The sequence below is a fragment of the Antechinus flavipes genome, chromosome 3 (genome assembly GCF_016432865.1).
Source record: "Antechinus flavipes isolate AdamAnt ecotype Samford, QLD, Australia chromosome 3, AdamAnt_v2, whole genome shotgun sequence".
NCBI lineage: Eukaryota > Metazoa > Chordata > Mammalia > Dasyuromorphia > Dasyuridae > Antechinus > Antechinus flavipes.
In genome coordinates this window covers 172389467-172413434 of record NC_067400.1, presented here as the reverse complement: position 1 = coordinate 172413434, position 23968 = coordinate 172389467, and the positions used below count along the sequence as shown (strand labels likewise).

At 32.6% G+C, this 23968-nt stretch overlaps 1 protein-coding gene across 2 annotated transcripts in view; it reads right to left on the bottom strand.

The window, feature by feature from the left end:
• The window catches only part of TFDP1 (transcription factor Dp-1), a 131640-nt gene that overhangs the window by 69947 nt on the left and 37725 nt on the right, over positions 1–23968 (bottom strand). For both annotated transcript variants that reach the window (XM_051984248.1, XM_051984249.1), the window contains exon 3: positions 7140–7206. In XM_051984248.1, coding sequence (XP_051840208.1) covers positions 7140–7206 — 67 coding nt within the window. The remainder of the gene's footprint in view (positions 1–7139; positions 7207–23968) is intronic.

Here is a 23968-nt window from a genome sequence, read left to right as displayed (position 1 = left end):
TCTGGAAAACAGATTATATTTATTCTATTTGGCCCTACAGGACCAAACTAGAAACAATAGGTGGAAGTCCCAAAAAGACAAATTTAGGCTTGATGTAAGGAACAACTTCCTATAACAATAAAAGCTATACAAAAGTGCAATGAGTATTTTGAGGACATAAACCTCAGTAAAGGTATTCAAGCCAAAATGGGAACAACTCTAGTATAAAAAGAATTATCTAAGCTCTGCAGCTAGAGTATTTTTTGCAAATGTACAACAACAACAAAAAAATATTAACTATCGATTAATCAACTGTTCAGCTCTTAGCAAGTCATTCTAGGCTTCATTTCCTTATGTGCAAAATGAGTTGGACTTGATGCTCTCTAAGGTTCCCCCTGATTTTAAACCCCATGAACCCATAGTGATAACTACAAAATGACAATGACAGAAATAACGAAAGGATTAAATAATCTGAAAGAAACTCATTGTTCACAGATGAGAATTCAAACATATACAAAACCAATGAGAATTGCAAATAGTCTTTAAGTTCATTTACAAATGTCAATAAAAATATTTATTTATGATATGGATAAAATAAAAGGGTGTTTTATTGTCTGTCTTTTGATAAGAAAAATAAGCAGGCAAAAATATCAACAGTTCCCTTCTTTTTTTCTTTAAACTAAAGTTGGGAGTCTGAGAGCCTGAGATTCAAATACCAGATGAGTAGCTGCTGTTCAACCTCAAAGAAATCACTTCATCTCTCTAGGATTTGATTTCCTCTTTTGTAAAATGAAGAAACTGCACTAGAAAATCTCTAAAATTGCTTCCATCTGGAAATCCTGTGATACTCATTAATAGAGACAGATTAATGTTCACATAAGGTATGTCTTACCCTCTTAGACTTTAGAACAATAAAGAAGCTATAATCAAAATTATACAGAACTGAGGGAAACCAAAAAAACAAACTACAAGAAAACAGAGATAAGAAGCATATGTGTATATTGATGATACATACATGCAAGTGGTAATTCTTTGATTAATGTGGCAAGTAAAAACTAGGAAAATACTTGTTTAAATGTCACCAGGAAATCAAGAGAGCAATATATGGATTAAAAATAGATCAGTTCCAAACACATACCACAATAAGTTCCAGCCAGATTAGGGAATTAAATATTTTTTTAAATGTCTGTAATAAAGATAAAAGAAAATGGAATAATACATTTATTTCCATTGTACCCATTAAGAAAATGAAAAGACTGATAAATGAGTTCAATCACACACACACACATTCTCTCTCTCTTTTTCTCTCTCTCTCAATGTACTAGAATATTTGTATTAATTCTTTATAAATTTAGATGGCTTAAAAAAAAACAACACAACAACAACAAAAATCTTAGAATCTGTTTTTGGGAAATTCTGATTTCTTTGTTTTTTCCCCCTGGAGTAAAACTGTGTGTGTGTGTGTGTGTGTGTGTGTGTGTGTGTGTGTGTGTGTAGTGATACATATATGTACATGTATCACTAATAAGAAAAACACAAACAAAAGTGTATTGGGTCCTATTTACACCAATTAAACTATTATACACATATAAGCACATACCCGCACACGTGCGCATTTGCACGTGCACACACACACACACACACACACACACACATTCACATGCAAATCCATACACATACACACACAACTAAAACAACAAACATTTATTAAGTGCCAACTGTGTGCAGGGGACTATGCTAAAAGATAAATTCTGGAAATTAATAAGGCACTCTCTCTGCCTTCAGGACAGCAGCTAGATGGCACAGCAGGCCAGGGCCTAGAGTCAGAAAGACTTCCTGAGTTTTAATCTGGCTTCAAATACTTACTAGCTGTGTGACCCTGGGCAAGTCACTTAACCCTGTTTGCCTCAATTTCCTCATCGGTAAAATGAGCTGGAGAAAGAAACAGAAAACCATTCCAGTATCTCTGCCAACAAAATCCTGAATGGGGTCACAAAGACTCAGAAATAAATGAAACAACAATCTTGCCATCAGGAAGCTTACAGTCAAGAAATAGAATAAGTCACTTAAACAAATAGACATAGCATGATAATAATAACTGACATTTACATAGGGTTTACTTTGTGCCAGGTAAAGCCCTTTTAGAATTATCTCACAACCCTGAGAGGTAGGTGCCATTATGACCCCCATTTTACAGATGAGGAAACTGAAGCACACAGGATTAAGTGACTTGTCCAAGGTCACACAACTACTAAGTGTCTGAGAGTGGATTTGATCCCCAGTCTTCTTGACTCTAAGCCCAGCCCTTTGTGTATTATTAGACTAATAAAGATATATAAAAGGGAAGGGATCTTGGGAGGGCAATGTTAGGGAAAGCACTTGGCGGAGGGGATATGAGGAATGAAAAATGGGGTGATGCAAAGACATGAAGTTTTGAAGACTCAGCATATTCAAGGGGCAGACTAATCGAATTTATACGTCTAATAGGAAAGAAGGTTCAGAGATGATAGAATTCAACACTGGCAATTACAGAGAAAGAGGCATACTTATATACTGCCCTTGAAAACTGCAAAACAGTGGATTATTTTTGACTTCTGGCAGGCCTCGAGTCATAAAAACAATAGCTGATGATACAATAACACCAAGAAACTTATTTTAAAGTAAATATCTAACTTTAATGTATAAGATAAAAATGGAGAGAAATATGCTAAACTCTTCTTTTTCTCCCTTTTCTTTTTTCATTCTTTCATCATTGACAAAAAAAAAAAAAAGAGAGAGAGAGAGAGGAGCGATACATTTGAAAATGAAGGAATTTTATAAAAATAAAACTTTAAAATTAAAAAAAAGATGATCAATTTCTGAATTAGACCAGACTCCTCTAGAATTCCACAGGACTTACAGTAGTCAGACAGTTAATTTTCCTTCACAAGTGACTGCAATATCACTTTAGAATCAGAGTTAAGAGCACCACTGAGTCCATAGCAAAATAAAAAAATGGTGTTCATTTCAAGAATTTCACATGAAATAATAAATGCTGAAAATAAATTACATTTTGAAAACTGCCCAGCCCCATTCCAATTCAACTTTTCTTCTCCTAACTCTTCAATAAAGTATCTTTTCAAATTACCAGTTCATCTGTTGTTGTTTTTTTTTTTTTTACTTTATTTTTTTCCTCCTTTTTTGGTCAGTGTCTTCTTTTTGCAACCTGACTAAAATAGAAATATGTTTCACATCACTTCACATGTATAATCAATATCAAATTGCTTGCTTTCTCAAGGAGGGGGGAAATGGTGGAAAGAAAAAGAATTTAGAACTCAAAATTTAAAAAATAAATGTTAAAACTTTTTTCCCCCCACACAACTGGGAAATATTTAATAAAATAAATAGATATATACTGAAAGGAAAAAGAAAAAAGAAAAATTACCAGTTTATTATCATGATTGTTAATGAAAGGCAAGGGCAAAATTGGATAACATTCTGGCCCTGTGTCAGAAAAACCTGGGTTCAAGTCAAGCCTCAAATACTACCTTGTCTTGGGTTAAGGCAACCTATAAACTCAAAACATGAGTCAGCTCTCTTAAGACTTAGTTACTAAATTGCAGCTGGATATTTCCTGTAATAGTAAAGGGAGTTCCCATACTATGATACCTATATAATACAATAAATTTGATAAGTACTTTCACATACTTATCCCATTTGGTCTTTATGACAATCTCATGATATAATAGCTAGAACAAGAATTTTCCAGATTATCTAGAACTCAGATGTTACAAGATTAGCCCAGTGTAAAAGCAAAAGTAAATAACAAACTGGGGGATCTAATATATGGTTTTTGCTTTCACAAATTATCATATAGTCACCTCACCATGCTATATCTTAGGTTCATTAAAAATTTTAAAGAATTTTTGGTAGAGAAAATGCTTATAAAAATCTTTCAAATATAAAAATATTTCTTTAAAATAAACATGCCACATTATTGGCATTTCCTAACAGATGAAATCTGTAGTATGGAATTCTACTACAGTCAGGAAAAAAAAAATCACAAAATTAACATTCCATATGTATGCTAGAAAAGAAAATACAAATATTTCTAGATAAATACAAAAAAAAAAAAAAAAAACACTAACCTTTTCTCTTTTTTATTACTTTTTGGAAATTATATGACAGTTTCCTACAAAGTTAAGTAAAAAATAACTAAAACAGTAAATTTACTTAATATAAAATAAACTCACATCAATCAAAAGCAATTCTGTATATTACGTTAGGAGGAAAAAAATAGAGAATTTTAATAAAAATAGAATTTATAAAATGTTTGGGAGTCTACCTACCAAACACTAGAACTTAAGAGGAATACAACTACAAATCATTCGTTACAAAAATAAAGCATAACTAAAATAAATAGAAAGGAAAATTGTATCAGCAATTAATGATTGCCCATTATGGGCCAGATAGTAGGCTAAGTGTTTTACAAATATTATCTCATTCTAACCTAACAACAACCACACAAGGTAGGTGTATTATTATCATCCTTATTTTTTAGTTGAGAAAACCAAGGCAGATTAAGGGACAATTTCAGAATCATAGCTAGTAAGTAGCTCAGGCTAAATTTGAACTCAGGCCTTTCTGATTCCACGCCAACACTTCACCCAAAGCATTACTTTGCTACCTCTGGAGAAATATTAGTTGCTTAAGGATGAAATGGAAAAATACAATAAAAATGACATTATTTTTAATCTAAATTATTTTATCTATTTAATGCAGAACTGTCAAATTAACGAAGATTTATATTAAAGAGCTAAAAAAAATTTAATGAAATTATCTAGAGAAACAAAAGACTCCTAAAGCCACTTCACCTTCATGTTTAGCTACTAATAGAACTGGATCTCAAAACTGCAAAGCAGGATCATCAAAACCATATTGTAGTGATAAGAAACAGAGATAAATGAGTGGAAGAAATTGGTATAAAAATATAGAAGTGAGGGAACAAAGTAGTATATTATCTGATAAATCCACAAACCTCAACTACTAAAAAAGAAATTTATAACCAAAAAATCCTGGGAAAACTGGGAAATGTGGCATAAATTAGGTTAAGATTATACCTCATTATATCCACATAATATATTTTAAATTTTAAAAAAAAGCTTACATACATAAGTAACATCATAAACAAAAAAAGGAGAAAAGAACTACTTTTCACAACAAAAACAGGAGAAAGTTAATGACCAATAAGGGATAAAAAAGATCAAGAAACCTAAAACAAGTAGGATCACTTTGAAAGTTACTTGCTAAATTGATTATACTTAAAAGAAAAAGCAAGTTGTACATAAGGAATTCAATTGCATGTACAATTCTTTTTTTCCTTTCTACTTCATATATGCAAATATTTATTTTACTTAATGATTGCTAAATTTAGGGGGGAAAATAAGTCATTCTGTTCCCAATTCAATTGTCTAACTTGTAAGTTTCTTCAACTTTTAACAAATGAGATGCAATAAATCTTTCAAAAATAAATAAAGGAAAAGATTTTTAAATTTGAGAGAAAATATTTACATCAAATATCTGATAAAAATGTGATACAAAAGCTAACATAAAAACAAAGAACCAATTCCCCAGTAAATAAGGAGTCAAAGGAAAGGGAAGTTTTCAAAAAAATATACTTTATCAACAACCACATGAAAAAATATTCCATATCACTAAAAAATAAAAACCAAAACAGCTGAGAATTCATTTCATACTCATCAAATTAACAAACATGATTAAAAAACAGAAATCATCGGTTTTAGATTATAGGGAGAAAGTCAATAAGCATTTACTTTATATCTCTTACTATGTGCCAGACACTGTGTTGAGTGCTAAAGATATAAAGAAAGGAGCTCAGTCTAATAAGAGATAAGCTAGTCACAATGGAAAGAAATCTGCTAAAATTCTTCTCTAATGTCTCATTTTTGTGGAGGCAACTGAATTTTTGAAAAATTTGCAGCATAAGGGCTCCTATTTCCTATTAAGATATAAAGTTTCTATGTAGGCCCAGCAACAAACTGTCATTCATCTGAGGATCAAACAAGCTGGGAAAGGCTTAATCATCAGTAAGTAGGTCATCAGGTAATAAATGTCTTCAATACCAGAAACTCAAAAAGATTAAAGTTTAAGAGTTAAAAATTACAATAATATAAAAATGGATGAAATAGCAGATCTTTTAAGCACTGAAGACATATGTAAGTACCTCAGTTTCTTCAGCTGTAATAATTGCAGCTACTTCATAGGGTTCTAGTGAGATTAAAATGAGATAATCAAAAAGCACACCATGCTGTTGATTTGTATTGATAAAATCCTTGGCTAGTTGTTTTTAAAAGTAAATTGGAAATCAATAAGATAAATGATATTTGCATATTATAAAAACTAAACTTACATGGAATTATAAAGTTCATAAAACATTTCACAACCTTAGTATGCAAGTATCATTATTCTCACTTAACAAGTGAGCCAAAGATTAAATGACTTCCCTAGAGTTATACTAAGTCTCTCATGACTCCAAGTTCAACATTTTTAATTATTATACCAGCATATATGGAACTTCCCTAAAAAAGTAATTTTCAGAAATATACTTATCAAAATTCCAGAATCAATATGGATTTAGCTATAGATTAAGCTATAATGACATGACATTATTGAATCATTAAACTTTTAAATAAGAGAAAATAGGAAATCCCAACACTGAATATACTAGTGATAAATTATGCTCTTTTGATCAGACCAATGACAATTCCAAGGTGGCATAGCTTTAATCTTGGTGAAAACTGACAGTAGGGTAAGGCTAGTATTTCCATCTGCATATTGTGTAAGTCCAGGGAAAGTGACTCAAATACACTCTAACATGGGATTACCAAAGGGTATTAAATGAAATGACATCAGTGCATAATACTGATCAGCTAGTTGTTAAAAACAAAATGGTCGATTCTGAATTTCAATGAATCTGTATTTCTAGCATGTAAAACAATGACAGAAGGGATGGTTATTAATGAATATTACATAAAATAACTATTATTACATAAAAGTTAAATTAATTTTAATTATCATTGATATAAAGCTCTAAAAGAAGTTTAAAGGTTATTTAATAAATTAATTTTTAATGTTAATTCTCTTCAAAATGAACTTCTTACCTTTTCCAGGACTGAGGTTTTGGTCTATAAAAACCTTTAGCTCTCCATTTGCTTCAATTAAGCCGGCCTACAAAATAAGATAAAGCATATTTTTACTATCTACAAAAGCTACAAAGTTAAAGTACATGAAATCTTACTAAACCAACATAAATATAAAAACAGTAAGATTCAACAGTCATTTGATTTTAAGAGAATTTCACTGAATAATCATTTTGCAAAAATGTTTCTTAAATTCATACAACTCGATAACTCAAAGTAAGAAAAAAAAAATCAATATTTATTGGAAATCTACTATATCCCCAGAATTATGCTGATACTTAGGAGAATATGCAGCTTGTTGAACATCACTAATAACAAAATAATGCCATCTGAAAATTTTAATTTTTAAGAATATGGTCTTTAATAACCAAGGTGAATTTCAATAGTTTAAGGAATAAGCAATATATTTTTTATATTCAAATTGGACAAATATTTATTATATACTTCTGTACATAGCATCTTGCTAGAAACAGAAATGACTAATTGAAATAAGGCCTGATACTTGCTTTCACAGGGTTTATATATTATAACTAAGGGTATTTTTGGTTATTCAGTTGTTCAGTTCAGTTGTGTCAGACTCTTTGTGACACCACGGACCATAGCATTCCAGTTCCTTTTATCTTCTACTATCTCATCAAGTCTTGGATGCTCATGTTCACTGTTTTTATGACATTTTCTATTTATTTCATCCTCTGCCATTATCTTTTCCTTTTGTCTTCAATTGTTCCTAACATCAAGATCTTTTCTGAGTTTTGTTTTCTCATTATCTTCTAATAAATAATCTGAATTAGCTTCTTTAACTATTGTCAATCTCTTATTGTCCAAGAGACTCTCAAAAGTCTTCTTCAGCACCACAGTTTTCTTTATAGTGCAACAATCAAAGTCATACATTGCTTCTGGAAAAACCCTAGCATTGACTATACAAACCTTTGTCTCAAGGTGACAAAGGTATTTTTTAATATGCTATCCAGGTCTGCTATAGCTTTACTTCCAAGAATCAACCATCTTTTAATTTCATGACTGAAATTGCTACAAAAGCAATGATCTTGGAACCCAAGAATATTACATTTGACATCGCTTTCATTTCTTCTCCATCTATTTGCCAGGACATGAGGGGCCCAGGTGCCATGATCTTTAGCTAGCTTTTTTTTTTACATTCTCCTCTTTTGCCCTCATCAAGAGGCTTTTTAATTGTTTCACTTTTTGAAATTAAAGTACTATCATCTGCATATACGAGATTGCTGATATTTCTCCTGGCAATTTTAATTCCAGCTTGTAATTTGTCCATCCAGTTTTCAGGTAACATATTCTGCTTCTAAGTTAAAAAAGGTGACAAGATATAGCTTTGTCATACTATTTTTCCAATTTTAGAAGCAATCGGTTGTTTCATATTCAGTTCTAACTGTTGCTTCTTGGTCTGTATAAGTTCCTGAGGAGACACGTAAGATGACCTGGTATTGCCATATCTTTGAGGACTTGCCACATTTTTTGTTGTGATCATACAATCAAAAAAAATTTTTTTTGGAACTCTCTTGTTCTCTCTCTATAATCCAAAGAATGCTGGCAATTTGGTTTCTAGTTCCTCTGCCCCTCTGAAAACCAACTTGCTCTTCTGTTAATTCTTGGTTCACATATTGCTGAAGCCTAGTTTGTAAACACAATCTCGTTGGCAAGTAAATTTGGTAATTTAAACATCCTTTGCTATTGCTCTTCTTTAGGACTGAGACATAAACTGATCTTTTTCAATTCAGTGGCTGCTGAAGAGTTCTCCAAATTTGCTGGCATATTAAGTGCAGCTCTGTAACATCATCTTAGGATTTTAAATTGCTCAGTTGTAATGCCATCATCTCCACTAGCCTTATAAGCAATGCTTCCTAAAGCTCACCTGATTTCATTCTCCCAGATTTCTGGCTCCAGACCAGTAACCACATAACTCTCAAAATCAACGATGTTAAGATCTTTCTCATATAGTTCTTCTGTGCATTACAACCACTTCTTCTTAATCTCTTCTACTCTGTTCAAGAACCTATCTTTTTTTGTCTTTTATCACACCCATTTCAAGAAATACCCATATTTCTTTGCTATCTCTAATTTTCTTGTCCTTGCCATTCTATTATTTTCTTCTATTTCTTTTCATTGATCATTTAAGAAAACCTTCCTATATCTCTTTTCTACTCTCTGCATTAATTTGGGGAATATTTTTCCATTTCTACTTTACCTATCACTTTCCTTCTTTTCTCAACTGTTTGTAAAGACCTTGTCAGAAGACCTTTTTGCTTTCTTGCTCTTTTTTTTGGAATTTTTTTTTTTTTGCTGCTGCTTTCTTTCAATATTGCAAACCTCTGTTCATGGTTCTTGAGGCATCTACCAGATTTAATCCCTTAAACCTATTCATCACTTCTGCTTCATATTCATAATGGATATTACTTAGGTCATACCAAATTTAAGTCTGAATTATGCAATAAGAACCCCATGATCTGAGTGATAATCAGCTCCAGATCTTGATTTAACTGACTGTATAGTGTCTCTCCATCTTTGGTTGGAAAGAAATTACTTGTTGGTAACAGCAAATACTCATTTTCAACAACCCAAAAGGTGACTCCATATAGGGACATGACCAAATGTTTAAAAGTCACAATCAGAGAAGATTTAAAAAAACAAAGAGTAAAAATTCTAAGAAATAAAAATAACTGAACAAATACAAAAATAAACTAAATTAGAGCAGTACAAAACAAAGAAAAATAGACAATGCAGCATTTAAATTAATATTTAAAAGGTGGGCAGAAAATAAATGGGTTTAAAAAAATGAAAAGAAATATGAGAGGGAGAAATATCAAGGGAGACAGTGATCAGAAGTAAAATAGACTCTTAGAAAGGGGATAGTAAAAAGATGATAGAATAGAACAGAATGAAGGGAAATGCATAGTTAGCCATCATAACTGTGAAGAGGATTGAAATGAGCTCATCCAAAATGTGGAAGAGGACAACATGAATTAGAAACCAGAATTCAACAATGTGTTATTTATAAGAACACTTGAAACAGAAACAGAAACACACTTAAAATAAGGGGTTGGAACCCCCTTAAAAGCTTTACCTGAAATTTAAAAGGACATGAGTGACAATCATGATTTCCCCCCTCCCAAAAAAAAGAGAAAGAAAAAACAGACCTAATTTAAAAAGACAAACAGAAAAACTATATTTTATTAAAATATATCATAGACAATGAATTAATATCAACACTGAACCTGTATGTACCAAATAGAATAGCATTCAAATTCTTAAAGGAAAAATTAAATCACAGAAGGAAACACAAAATAAAACTAACAATGAGGGCCCTCATTTATCCCTCTCAGCCATAGATATATCTAACTACAAAATAAAAAAGAAAAAAAGTTAAGTAGATGAATAGAATTTTATAAAATAATACTTTTTATTTTAATTTTATAAAATGATATAAAATGATATAGAATACAGAATGGAAATAGAAAGAGTATAACTCTTTCAGAGCTGTACATGACAGCTTCACAAAAACTGACATGTATTAGAGCATAAAAATCTTATAAATATTTAATATATACTTTAACATTTAATATGTATGGGACTACCTGACATCTAGGCGGAGAGTGGGTGAGGGGAAGGAGAGGAAAAGTTGGTACAGAAGTTTCTGCAAGGGTCAATGTTGAAAAATTAACCATGCATATGTTTTGTCAATAAAAAGCTATAATAAAAAACAAACAAAAACAATTTTTTTTTAAATCTTGCAGAAAAGCATAAAGGTTAAATGCATTCTTTTCTGATTATAATGCAATAAAAAATCACATTCAACAAAGGGCCTTTGAAGCACAGAATAAAATTAATTGACAAATAACCTAATCCTAAATTATGAGTAAATCAAATAATATTTCATAGAAAGAATCAATAATTTCATTAAAAATAAGGGTAAAACTTGCATCTCTAAACATTTACATCAATTAAAAAAAAGAAAAACACAGATGAATTGGTCAGGCAATCAAAAATTTAGAAAATCAACAAATTCAATATGCCCCAATTAAACACCAAAATATAAATTCAAAAAATCAAGAAGAAATTAGCAAAATTGAAAGTTTATAAAACTGAACTTGAAAAAAACTAGAAGCTAGTTGGGGAGGAAGAGAGGGAATAAAATAAACAATTAATTTGATTTTTAAAAAAATAAAATCAATTTGTCAATGTTACCAAAGGGAAATCCCCCTTTGATTTTCATCAAGCCATTTTGTCATCCATTTTTCCTTTTTTTTCCCTTTCACATTGTCTCTTAAGTCCCAAGAAACTACTAATAAAGTGTTTGCCTTTGGTCTAAAAGAGATGACCAAATGATCATTCTTTTTTCTTGTTAATAAAATGATTAAATTGTCCCCCAAAAAAATAAAATTGCCAGTATCAATACTAAAAGAGATAAACTAATAATCACTTAAGATGAAATAAAAGCTATTAATAGTAGTTATTTTGTCCCGTTCTTTACCAATAAAGCTTATAATCTTAATGATATGGATGAATGTTTACAAAAAATGTAAATTGCCCAGACAGGAAATAAAATATTTAAATAACCTTATCTTAGAAAAAAGGAAAGGAGAAAGCTATAAATGACTTCCCTCAGAGGGAAAAAACAAATAAATTATATTAAACATTTTTTACAATTCCAATTATATATATATATTCTTTGAAAAAGTCAGTTACAAAAAGGAATCCTAGCAATATGAAACAAATATAGTCTTGATACTTAAACCAGAAAATAAAAACATAAAAAGGAAAATTACAAGCCAAATTTCCTAATTCCCCAACATTGATGGAAAATTTTTAGATGAAGTGAAAGAGATTTTAGCAATATCACATACAAGAGCCAGACTAAATGTAAAACAGAAATGGAGGGTGGGTTCAATATTAGGAAAACTATAAGTATAATGGACCATACTAATAAAAGCAACAAAAAAAAAAAATCACGATTTTCTGATACAGAAAAAGATTAACAAAATACAATATCCATTGTATCCTGTCAAAAACACTAGAAAAAAGTAATAAATGGAGCTTTTCTTAAAATAATAAATAATATCTATCTAAAATCAAGAACAAGCATTATTTTAAATGGAATACACTTAAAGTCTTTTCAATAACATCAGAAGGGAAGCAAGTGTAGTCATTATTACCATCATTTTTCAACATTTTATTAGAAATGCCAGCTATATTCTCACTCTTTCTATTGTTGTTTGCTTCCATTTTATTTTCTCAGTTTTTTTCCTTCCTTCTTGGTCCAATTTTTCTTGTGCAGCAAGATAATTGTATAAATATGTATACATATATTGGATTTAAAATATATTTTAACATATTTAACATGTATTGGACTACCTGCCATCTAGGGGAAGGGTTAAGAGGAAGGAGGGGATAATTTGGAACTGAAGGTTTTGCAAGAGTCAATGTTGAACACCTGTCAGATTGGCTAAGATGACAGGAAAAAATAATGATGAATGTTGGAGGGGATATGGGAAAACTGGGACACTGATGCATGGTTGGTAGAATTGTAAACAAATCCATCCATTCTGGAGAGCAATCTGGAATTATGCCCAAAAAGTTATCAAACTGTACATACCCTTTGATCCAGCAGTGTTACTACTGGGCTTATATCCCAAAGAAATACTAAAGAAGGGAAAGGGACCTGTATGTGCCAAAATGTTTGTGGCAGCCCTGTTTGTAGTGGCTAGAAACTGGAAATTGAATGGATGCCCATCAATTGGAGAATGGCTGGGTAAACTGTGGTATATGAATGTTATGGAATATTATTGTTCTGTAAGAAATGACCAGCGGGATGAATACAGAGAGGCTTGGAGAGACTTACATGAACTGATGCTAAGTGAAATGAGCAGAACTAGGAGATCATTATATACTTCAACAACGATACTGTATGAAGATGTATTCTGATGGAAGTGGATCTCTTTGACAAAGAGACCTAACTCAGTTTCAATTGATCAATGATGGACAGAAGCAGCTACACCCACAGAAAGAACACTGGGAAATGAATGTAAATTGTTTGCATTTTTGTTTTTCTTCCCGGGTTACTTCTACTTTCTGAATCCAATTCTCCCTGAGCAACAAGAGAACTGTTTGGTTCTGCAAACATATATTGTATCTAGGACATACTGCAACATATTTAACATATATAGGACTGCTTGCCATCTAGGGGAGGGGATGGAGGGAAGGAGGGGAAAAATTGGAACAGAATTAAGTGCAAGGGATAATTTAGGGATTATAATGTAAAAAATTACCCTGGCATGGGCTCTGTCAATAAAAAGTTATTATAAAATTAAAAAAAAAAAGAGTCAATGTTGAAAAATTACCCAAGTTTTAATAAAATTAATAAATAAATAGCTGTGAGCGAGAGAGATACAAGACACAGAGAGAAAGGGGGAGGAGGGACAGTTATAATAATGCAATAAGAAAAAGAGATTGAAAAAACATAGGCAATAAGGTAAGAAAACAAAATTATAACTTTTTGCTAATGGTATGATGGTATTCTTAGAGAACTCTAAAGAATCAACAAAAAAACTAATTGGAAAAACTTCAGTAGAGTAAAATATAAAATAAATCTATAAAAATTACCAGCACTTCTATATACTACCTATAAAACCCAGCAGGAAAAGATAAGGAGAAATTCCATTTAAAACAACTGCAGACAATATAAAATACTTTGGGGGGAGGAGTGGTTATCTGCCAAGACAAATCCAAGGACTATGCAAACATAATTACAAACACTTTTCACACAAATAGAGAAATATTCATTGCTCATGTTAAGTTAATAAAATAAAAATGACAATTCTACCTAAGTTAATAACTATTCAATACTATACCAAACTACCAAAGAATTATTTTATGGAGCTAGGAAAAAATAATAATAAAAAAAGTCATCTGAAAAAACAAAAAGTCAAAAGATTCAATGAAAAAAATGTGAAGGAATTGCCTACCTATGCCTAGCAGAACAATCTGACACTGGCTAAAAAAACAAAATGGTAGATCAGTGGAATAAAATAGGTACACAATTAAACAATAGTAAATGACCAAGTAATCTAGTATTTGATAAATCCAGAGATCTAAGTTTTGGAGACAAAAACTCACCATGAGACAAAAACCACTAGGAAAATTGGAAAGTAGTTTGACAGAAAGTAGGCATAAATCAATATCTCACACCATATATAACAATAAAGTCAAAATGGATAAATGATTTAGACATAAAGAATGATACAGGAGATAAATTTGGGGAGCCTAGAAAAATGTATGTCAGATCTATGAATAAAGGATAACTTTATGAACAAACAAGAGATAGAGAGAATCAATCACAGGAAATAAAATGGATAATTCTGATCACATGAAATTCAAAAACTTTTGCACAAGCAAAATTAATGCAGCCAAGATCAAAAGGAAAACATGAAACTGAGGGGGGTAAATTTTATAACACATTTCTCTAATAAAGACTTCATTTCCTATATAGGGAACTGAGCAAATTTACAAAAAATAACCAGTCATTTCCCAATTAATAAATGGTCAAAGGATATGAACAGGCAGTTTTCAGAAGAAATCAAAGGTATCAAAAAGTCTTATTTTAAAATGCTCTAAATCACTATTGATCACAGCAATGCAAATTAAAACAATTTTTGAGATGCCACCTCACATCTACTGAATTGACTAAAATTATATATACACACATATATATGTATACACACATATATACATACACAAATGTGTTTTATGTATGTATACAATGACAACAACAATGTACATGAAAAAGAAAGCAAAAACTGTAATTATAATGACCAACTTGGCTTTGAAGAGAGATGAGAAAAGGGAATGCTCTCCTTTCACTGAAGACATAGGAGATTATAGTTCAAGCTGCATATGTTGTCAGATTCCCTTGGGTAAAACCCCATCATTATCATTAACCATAAGCATTTAAATGTTTTTGATGTGCTATCCACTGAGACTACAAAGAAAGTCAAAAACAGATCTACCATCCTCAGGGAACTCACATTCTAATGGAGATACAATGTTCAAACAACTGTAACAACTATGTACATTTAAGATAGATACAGTATAAATAAGAAATAATTTCTAAGGGACTTCTGTGTTGAGGGAGCTGAAAAATGCAGGGGAAGTCATGGGAAAAACTTTTGCAGAAGGTGGATTTTACCTGATGAGCCTTGAAAAAAGCCAAGGGTAAGAGTGAAAAAAGTACACCAGGCATGAATGAAGGTAGTGAAAAGTCACCAAGGGCAGAGATGGTATGTCCTATGGAAAAAGTTCCCTAGAATATATGCAGAAGAATTTAGTGTAAGACTGAAAAGACTTAAAGGGACAGACAGTGAAGGGCTTAACTTAAAAGCCAAATTTGATCATGGAGGTAACAAGACCAATACCAAAATCTATTGAGGGAATGGGGGGAATCACAGAAATATATGGTCAGGCCCCATTAGGAAGATTACTTAAGTCAAAAATGGTAAAACAGCAAAATTTGGCAAAGTACCAGATATGGAGGGTGAGAGTTAAGATAATGTTATAAACTCTCAGAAGACTAGAAAGATAGCAGTTCCATCTTCAACTAGAATTAGTGATACCACCCTCTCTCTCTACTGGCCTAAATCATTCAATTTTGATCACTGATCACTAGGAAGCTTTTTTTAGTAGAAGCCCGAGTACATTCTCTACTGTACTTACAATTCCTTGCTCTGCCCTCTATAGCACTTCTAATCTGTCTTCCCTATAACAGTTCTTTAAAGATTTGAACTACATCTCCACCCTCACTTCTCCGTATTAAACATTCCCAACCAGGGCTTGAAAGGTCGTGAACTCTTAGTCCACTGCTCCTCATTATATGCTCCATTTCCTGAAATGCTTTTTTACTTAAATATGGCAGCCAGAACAGTATAAAATAAATTGGTTGACAGAGTGCAGTAAGACTGTAATCCCCCTTCATTTAAGTATGCTTCTCTTTTATTTTAATCCAGGACTGAGTTGGGTTTGTTTTTTTTTTTGTTTGTTTTTTGTTTTTTTTTTTTGCTGCCATATCATTGTTTATTCATACTACACTTTCAGCTCTTTAAAGTGAAGTTTTTCATGAAAACTGCTGTCTAGCTACTTTACTTATATTTGTGAAACTGATTTTTCAACATCCAAATGTAGGCATTACATTTATCTCTATTAAAATTCATCTCATTTATTCTGGCTTGTCAAGCTCTCTTTGGAACCTGATTTTATTGTCCAATGCAATTTTTGAAACACAATTTGAAACCAGGCTCTTTGAATTCAGTCTTTAGTCTACGTTACCTACTAATTTTCAGTTGCTCTGCTTTTAACAAAGAGAAACCTTCAGCAAATACCTGGGTAGATGAAATCATCCATTACAACTAGGTCCTGTCATGAAACTAGTTTGCCAATTACAATATACTATAGTAACATTTAACCCAATTCTCATTCCTGAGCAAGCTGTTTGAGAGTATAGTCTAGACCATTATACAAATATTTAAAATTGAATCCTCTTGTCCAACTTTCCTTGCCCAGTTTTACAGAGGAATAAATTAAAATCCAAAAGTTTAAGTGGATTTCCCATGATCAAACTGATAATTAGAAGCAGAGCCACGGTAAGAAACCCAAATCCTCAGTTTCCTAGTCTAGCGTTCTGTTATTTTTACAAATCTATATTCCTCATGGGATTTTTTTACCCCTCTTGAACTAAGATCATTTTAACTACATTATTTCTTTTTCTTCTTCCTTAATCACTCATTAAATCTTCAATGTATTCCCTCTCCCAGCCAGCAGACTATTTACTACTGTTCCTTTTGAATATTAAAGAGTCTTCCATTGTCATGATTGGTCCATTCACAAATTATATGCTACCTTGTCTTGACAATACCAATGAGATCCTATTTTCTTTCTTTCTAACTCACTTTACTTCAATACTCTTTTCATTTGATGGTCCCATCAGATCTCATTCCCAATGATGCAGGAAAGATTCCTTTCTAGATTCCCACACTCTCCTAGTTAATAATCTAAATTATCCTTTAACTCACAAATCCTAGTCCCTTTGAATTCCAATAGAAGATCTGACCTGTCCCAGCCCCACCTGGATCTGAGCCAACTTTGGGGCTACACCCAAAAGCCCCTCGAGCTAAATCTCCCATTATAAAAGGGAGACACTGGGACCCCCTCTTTGCAGAGATTCCAAACATGGTAGCCATGTGAGGACCCTCTGTCCACTGGACCCTCTGTCCAATGCCTTCCTTATCTCTATCTTCACCTATCTCCTTACTTCCAAACCCAATAATAAACCTCTTTTATCAATCTAGCTCTCCGGGCCAATAAATGCTTTTATTGGGGACTCACGCCACTACTAGACCCCGTTTACAGCCTTATCCTTGCACCAAATCCAAGGGGGTTGCAGGGGAGCTTTGCTTGACTCCCTGTACCCCAAACCTGCCACTAGACTTTAACTAAACCCTAATTTCATTTAGGTACCCCAAATCTAGACCTCAACACCAAGTCTATACATCCAACCTTAGTTTCTCTCCTGAGCTACTCACACATCATCCCAACCACCTATGCTCAAAATATTGTCATCTCATCTCTCTCTGAGACTCACTCCACATATCCAATCTGTGGCTAAAACTTACTATTTCTATCTTCACAATACTGCCCACATCAACCCCTTTTATCTATATACAAAGCTACAAACCTACTTCCAATACTCAACCCTTTCATCTGGAATGGTCTCCCAGCCTCAAATCTTTCCACATTATCTCCTTTCCATTCACTTCCATGGTGATTTTTTTCCTATAGGTTAGATTTGACCAGATCAGCCCCATATGCTCTATTATCTCTATTTCTAAACTCTTTATTCTCAGTCCTTTCCTATCTTTGAGTTTTTAATATTTTGCTCTTAGCCACAATCTGACTAATTAGGCCCATTTGCATACAATACTCTAAATCGGTCTCCATTCCATTGTACACATTGACCCAAACATGAGTATTGCTCTGCCCCTTATCTCTTATTCTCGCTCAGCTTCCTTCAATATTCAGCTCAAATCCAAATTTCTGCAAGGAACATCTCATCATTCTACCAGCTTCTATTGCTTTCCCCTCCCAAATCGACTTCCATTTATTCTGCATATTTTGTATATATAACTCAGTTATTTACATACTATCTCCCTCATTAGAATATGCACTCCTTGACCGTCTTTTGACTTTCTTCATGTGATTAACATGTAACTGGAACATAAGGTGCAAAATAAATGCATGCTGATAGCCTACTGACACTGCTCTTTAAGATCTGGGATCTAATCTACTGTTATTTTTCTACTACATATTTATCTTCTCCTACAAATTACTATTGTTTTATTTTATTATTGTTCTAACAACCTTCTCAACCTCCCTTTTCAATGTAAACCCTTCTAGAACAGATGAACAAATCTCTAGCCAAGTAAATTCTTCTCATCCTCATTAGGCATACTGTCTCCCCTGCCAAAAGCCTATTTATTCTAGTATCTTAATTAGGTTGTAGTCCACATCCTAATATTTTGTTTTGCATATGTTCCTTTTTGGTCTTCTAAAATCCCTACTTTTGTAATTGGCAGCAATGACTAAAATTAATCTCTTATGCTACCAAATTCTTCAGTTGCCTACCCAAGATTTCATATAAAAATTCCCATATTCTTCTTAGAACTCAGTTGTTCCCACATATATCACCAGAAGTATATACTAATTATCAAGTTGGCTTTTAGAAGCTTCTCATCTTGCTCTAGAGCTATCTTCTTGGGTAAATTGGTCATCTAATGAATAACCTCCTGCTAATGCTTCAATATACAAGCAAATGCAAAATTTAGCTATGAGATGGCTCCAAACATTCCAAAAACTCCACACTCTTAGCTTTGTATCCTGGACATGAATCCTAGGAAGATAACATACTTTCTGATTGATCATGGCAACAATGAACTCCTATGCTACCTTTGTACCCTGCAGGAGGAACTCATTGGTTACCATCATACATTTCTTCTTTCTGCAACAAGTAACAGATGTTGTTCACACTGCTACTAACATAAGATCCTCAAAATGACCTTAAAGCACAAGAAGCTTCTTTTCCCTCTTAAAATTCAGGTTCTTTCTCCCAAGATTGACACTTTATGTCTACCATAATGTTTCAACATTTCAGGTCTTTTCTTCTCTCTGACTTAAGCTACATTTCCACATTACCCATTCTTTTGGACTCCTCTTTGCCTCTCATGTTTTTTCACACTGAAGAGATGGAACCACTGTTGTTTTGTTGTATTATTTACAGATAAGCCAGGGAAGTTAACTTAGCCCAATTTATTTCTATTTAGTGATACAAATTTGATGATAGCCCAAGGAAAAAAATGTAAAAATCCAGCAGAATTCTTACAGGTACCAGAAGCTATTCCACTCTCAATACCCACTGAGAATGAAATATTTCAATCTTTATAATTCTTCTATCTACTCCCATTGCTAACCTCCCAGGAAAGCAGAATCTACTCCATTACTACTAGGTCCACTCCCACTCTGTACTCAAGAGATCCTGAAAAACTGTTTTGACGTACTTCCCATCTTACACTGAGATACCTTCTTTGGGGGAAGTAGCCATCAACAAGCAATCTTCTCTTAACGTTTTGATGCAAGCACTGACAAAAATTACTGTAAAATCTTGCTGCAGACATTCAGAACGTCAAACTCTTAAGACTCTTTCAACTTTTCCTCTCCTCTTGTCTTATCTTTATTCCATCCTGTGTCTTCACTGTCATGTAGATATCCAACTAATCCAAAATAGCTGGTAATACACAAGTAATTTCTATCTAGATTTGGCATCTATTAAAAGAAATTATGCAGTAGATAATGATGTTTAACCTATCTGATTAATAACATCTTATAACATTCTCTAAGTACTTAACTTAAATCACTAAGTTTTAAAATGTAAAGTTGTTTTTGTAGTATAAAATGGGAATATGTGGTCCTGAAAGTAGTAATAAGAAACTATTCTGGTTAAAATAACTATTATGATTAATATAACTACCAAAGCTATTTAAGCCATATACATAAACCATAATAAAAGGAACAACAATTGTTCACTAGTTCAATGGTATGTTATGTTTCACTGCTTTGACTCTTTCTTAAAGTTTTGGCAATGACAAAGAGAAATGCCTAAGAGTCTTCCAAAGTGCTACTATGAGATAGAGTTTCTAAGAAGACTTCTATCTCATCTATACAATTTTATATATGTATATATACACATACACACACACACACACACAACAACAACAACTATAATGGAATTAAGTAACTTTTCTAAAGTGTTGGGCCAAGCATTTAAAGAAATACTTAATGAATTTAATTTGTCCTATTTTTCAATTAAATTATAAGGCATATAAAATAGATCATTTCATCTAAAAGATAAATAATTCTGTAGTTTTTTCAATCTTTTTTTTAAACTATCATACTTTAAACAAAATATTTTAAACTGCAGAAAGCATTACTAACATAGAAATGATGACATAACATAATTTGTATCATAACCACAAAGGAAATACAAACTTTCACTTCCATAAAGGGAATTTGAAAATACTTCAAAAATGGGATTGTTCAGGATTTCTGTTATTTTTTTTTATTCATTAGATAGGGTACAGAAACAGTCACTTCTCTGAAATGAGATTTTTCCCTGAAACACCATAAAGAGTCAAACAACACCATTTAAACTAGTATTGCCTGACCAACAATATGTTCAATAAATATAAGGTTTTTGAAATGCTTGATTTGAGTCTAATTCTTTCAGATCAGCATAGAAGAGATCTGTCCCAAAAGTCTTGAATAGAGGGAACTAGGTGGTAGAGCACCTATCTGGAGTTAGGAAAACTTATTAACTGTATGATCCTGGGCAATCTGAATACCTCTGCCTCTCCCCACCTCCCAAAAAAATGTCTCTTCTGTAGTAATGTGAAAGAATAGATTCAGAGGAAGCCCCAAAGATTCATAACAATTTTTATATTAAAAAATAGGTATTATCAAAAACTTCAGCTTCACTGATTTTTTTTTGGGGGGGGGGCACTAGGCAATACAAGTTCTAATGTTTAAGATATGACAGTGAATTGGGCAAGACACTTAGTATCTCTGATCCTCAATTTTCTCTTCTATAAAACAAAGGAATTGAAGTAAATGATTTCTAGAAGTCACTTCCAGCATTAACTCCTATAGTCCTGTAATGTCTGATTTTCAAGTTATAACAACAAAACTACACAATCTGCTTTATTTATATTATAAATAACATCATTTAAAGAGTAGAGCTAAGTATATGCCAAAACATACACTTTGACCCAGAGATAGCAATGGTGAAAAACTTGTCCACACATACAGAATACAGCAGGTATTTTTGTAATAAAATTACTGGAAACAAAGTCATTCACCAACAATTGGGGAATGGCCAAAGATACTGTGCTACAGGAACAGAATGGAATATTCCTGCACTGTGAAAAATAATGAATATAGTAAACCTAGGAAGACATGAATGAATATAAAAATGAAATAATCATAATCAGGAGATTGCTTAAGAGAACAACAGTAACAGAAAGAAAAGCAACTCTGAAAGACTTCAGAAGTTGAACACTAAACAGTAACCAATCAAGATGTCAGAAGAAGGAACCACGCTTCCCACCTCTTGGCAGATTTCTCTGGGCTGGTGACACAAAAAGTATTTATATTAATGGATAGTCAATATGCTGATTTGTTTGTTTCACCATGTTTATTAATTGCAAGGGACAGCTTCTGAAGGGATGGGTAAGGTGGTGGGTATTTAGAATAATGCACAAAGAGAAGAAAGGAAAAGGTGTCAATGAAAAATAAATGTATTTTTTAAATGCACAAATGAGAACAGAATGAAGTTCAGAGTGAGGACAAGCAGATCGGTTTTATTACTACAAGCTATAGACATGGGAGGCTCTTGAGATTAATAAAGGCATTTTTTGCAGAGGTAGGAACTTTAGCTAAGACTTGAAGAAAATCAGGAAAGCAAAGGAACATTCAAGAATAGCGGGCATGACCCGGACTGGGATACAGAAAAAAAATAGAGAGGAGACAGGAGAGGATCCAGAAGAGAATATTGTGCTGAAAACCAAGAACAGATAAGGTAGAGTGTGACCCAATAGTGTCATCGACTGCAGACAGGTCTGGAAGGGAAAGAATTCTAAGAAAAGGCCTCTGGCAATTAAATGGCAATTAAGTGAACACTGGCAACTTTGGAGAGAGAAGTTTCAATTGCATGATAATATTGCAGAGGGCTAAGAAGAAAATGAGGGGAACAGAAGAAAAGGCACCTAGGATAGGATGTTCACTTTTCTAGGAGTAAGAAAAGAAAAGGTAAAGAGTTGTACAAGCTGACAATTTCACATAAGGTCCACTTCAAATTCCATCTGCAGTTCTGCTTTCCAGCTTCTAAGTTCCTTAAAATGACAGGGACAGTCCTTCTTTTGCTTATCTATATCCCCAGCAATTACCACAGTGCCTAGTACATAGCAGGTGCTTCATAAATGTTTACTGAATTGAATTGATGATCCTTTGCTTGTTCTTTGTTGATGTGTTAAATCTATAGTAAATATACATAGATATGTAATAGTAAATTCATGAAAAAAAGAATGTTTCTTCAAAAAAATAGAACAAGTGACAGCAGATCATTTTTATTAGTATCTTTTGTTTTCAAAAAATATACATTTCTCTTTATCCCTCCCCTTCCCCATACAGAACTATCCATTATGTTATTTTTCAAAAAAAGAAAAAAAAATTGATAACAGATTAATCAATATGTTAGAAATGTTCCAACAAAGAGAAGAACATTTATAGTAGTTCTTTTTGTAGTAGCCAAAAATTGGAAGCTTATGGGAGTGTTCTCCCATTAGAGAATGGCTAAACAAACTATGATATACAAATACAATGTCATGAGGTCAGTTTCAGAGAAAATGCAAATGATAAACCAGGAGCTCACAGAACTGAAGATAAAGATACCACAACCATCTCCTGCCAGCACATGGACGAATTCAAAATGTAGAATGAGAAACTGGTGAATTGGTACATTGAAAATGGCATTAGAGACATGATAGAGTCAGGATATTTACCAAGGTTTCTTTTTTTGTTGTTCCTTTTTTGTCCAATAGGGGAGTGGGGCAGGAGGACAGAGAAAAAAATAAAAGCTAATTTTTAAAAAAAGAAATCTAGTGAGCAAAAAAAATCTGTTGTCAAAAATTAAGTGATTTTCTTCCAGAAATGAAAAAAGATCAAAATTTTTTTTTTTTTTTTTGTTTGTTTGTTTATTTTTGCTGAGATAATTGGGATTAAGTGACTTACCCAGGGTCACACAGCTAGGAAGTATTAAATATCTGAGGTCAAATTTGAACTCCAAGTCCACTGCGCCAACTAGCTGCCCCCAAGATCAATATTTTTTAAATTTGATATCATATATAAATAGTCCACACTCATGAACCACATATACACACCTATCCCAACTATGCAAAGGAGATAAGTAAAACAAAGCCAAGTTTCTTCACTTTATCTTTGCTTTGTAGTTATTGATCTTTTGCACTGAAGTAGGCATTGTGAATGTTGCTTTCATGGCTTTCTTATTCTACTTTGCATCAGTTCATTTATGCTGCAGTCCATGTTTTTCTATATTCATCATGTGTTGTCATGTCCCAGCATAGTAATATTTCATTACAATCATGTACAAC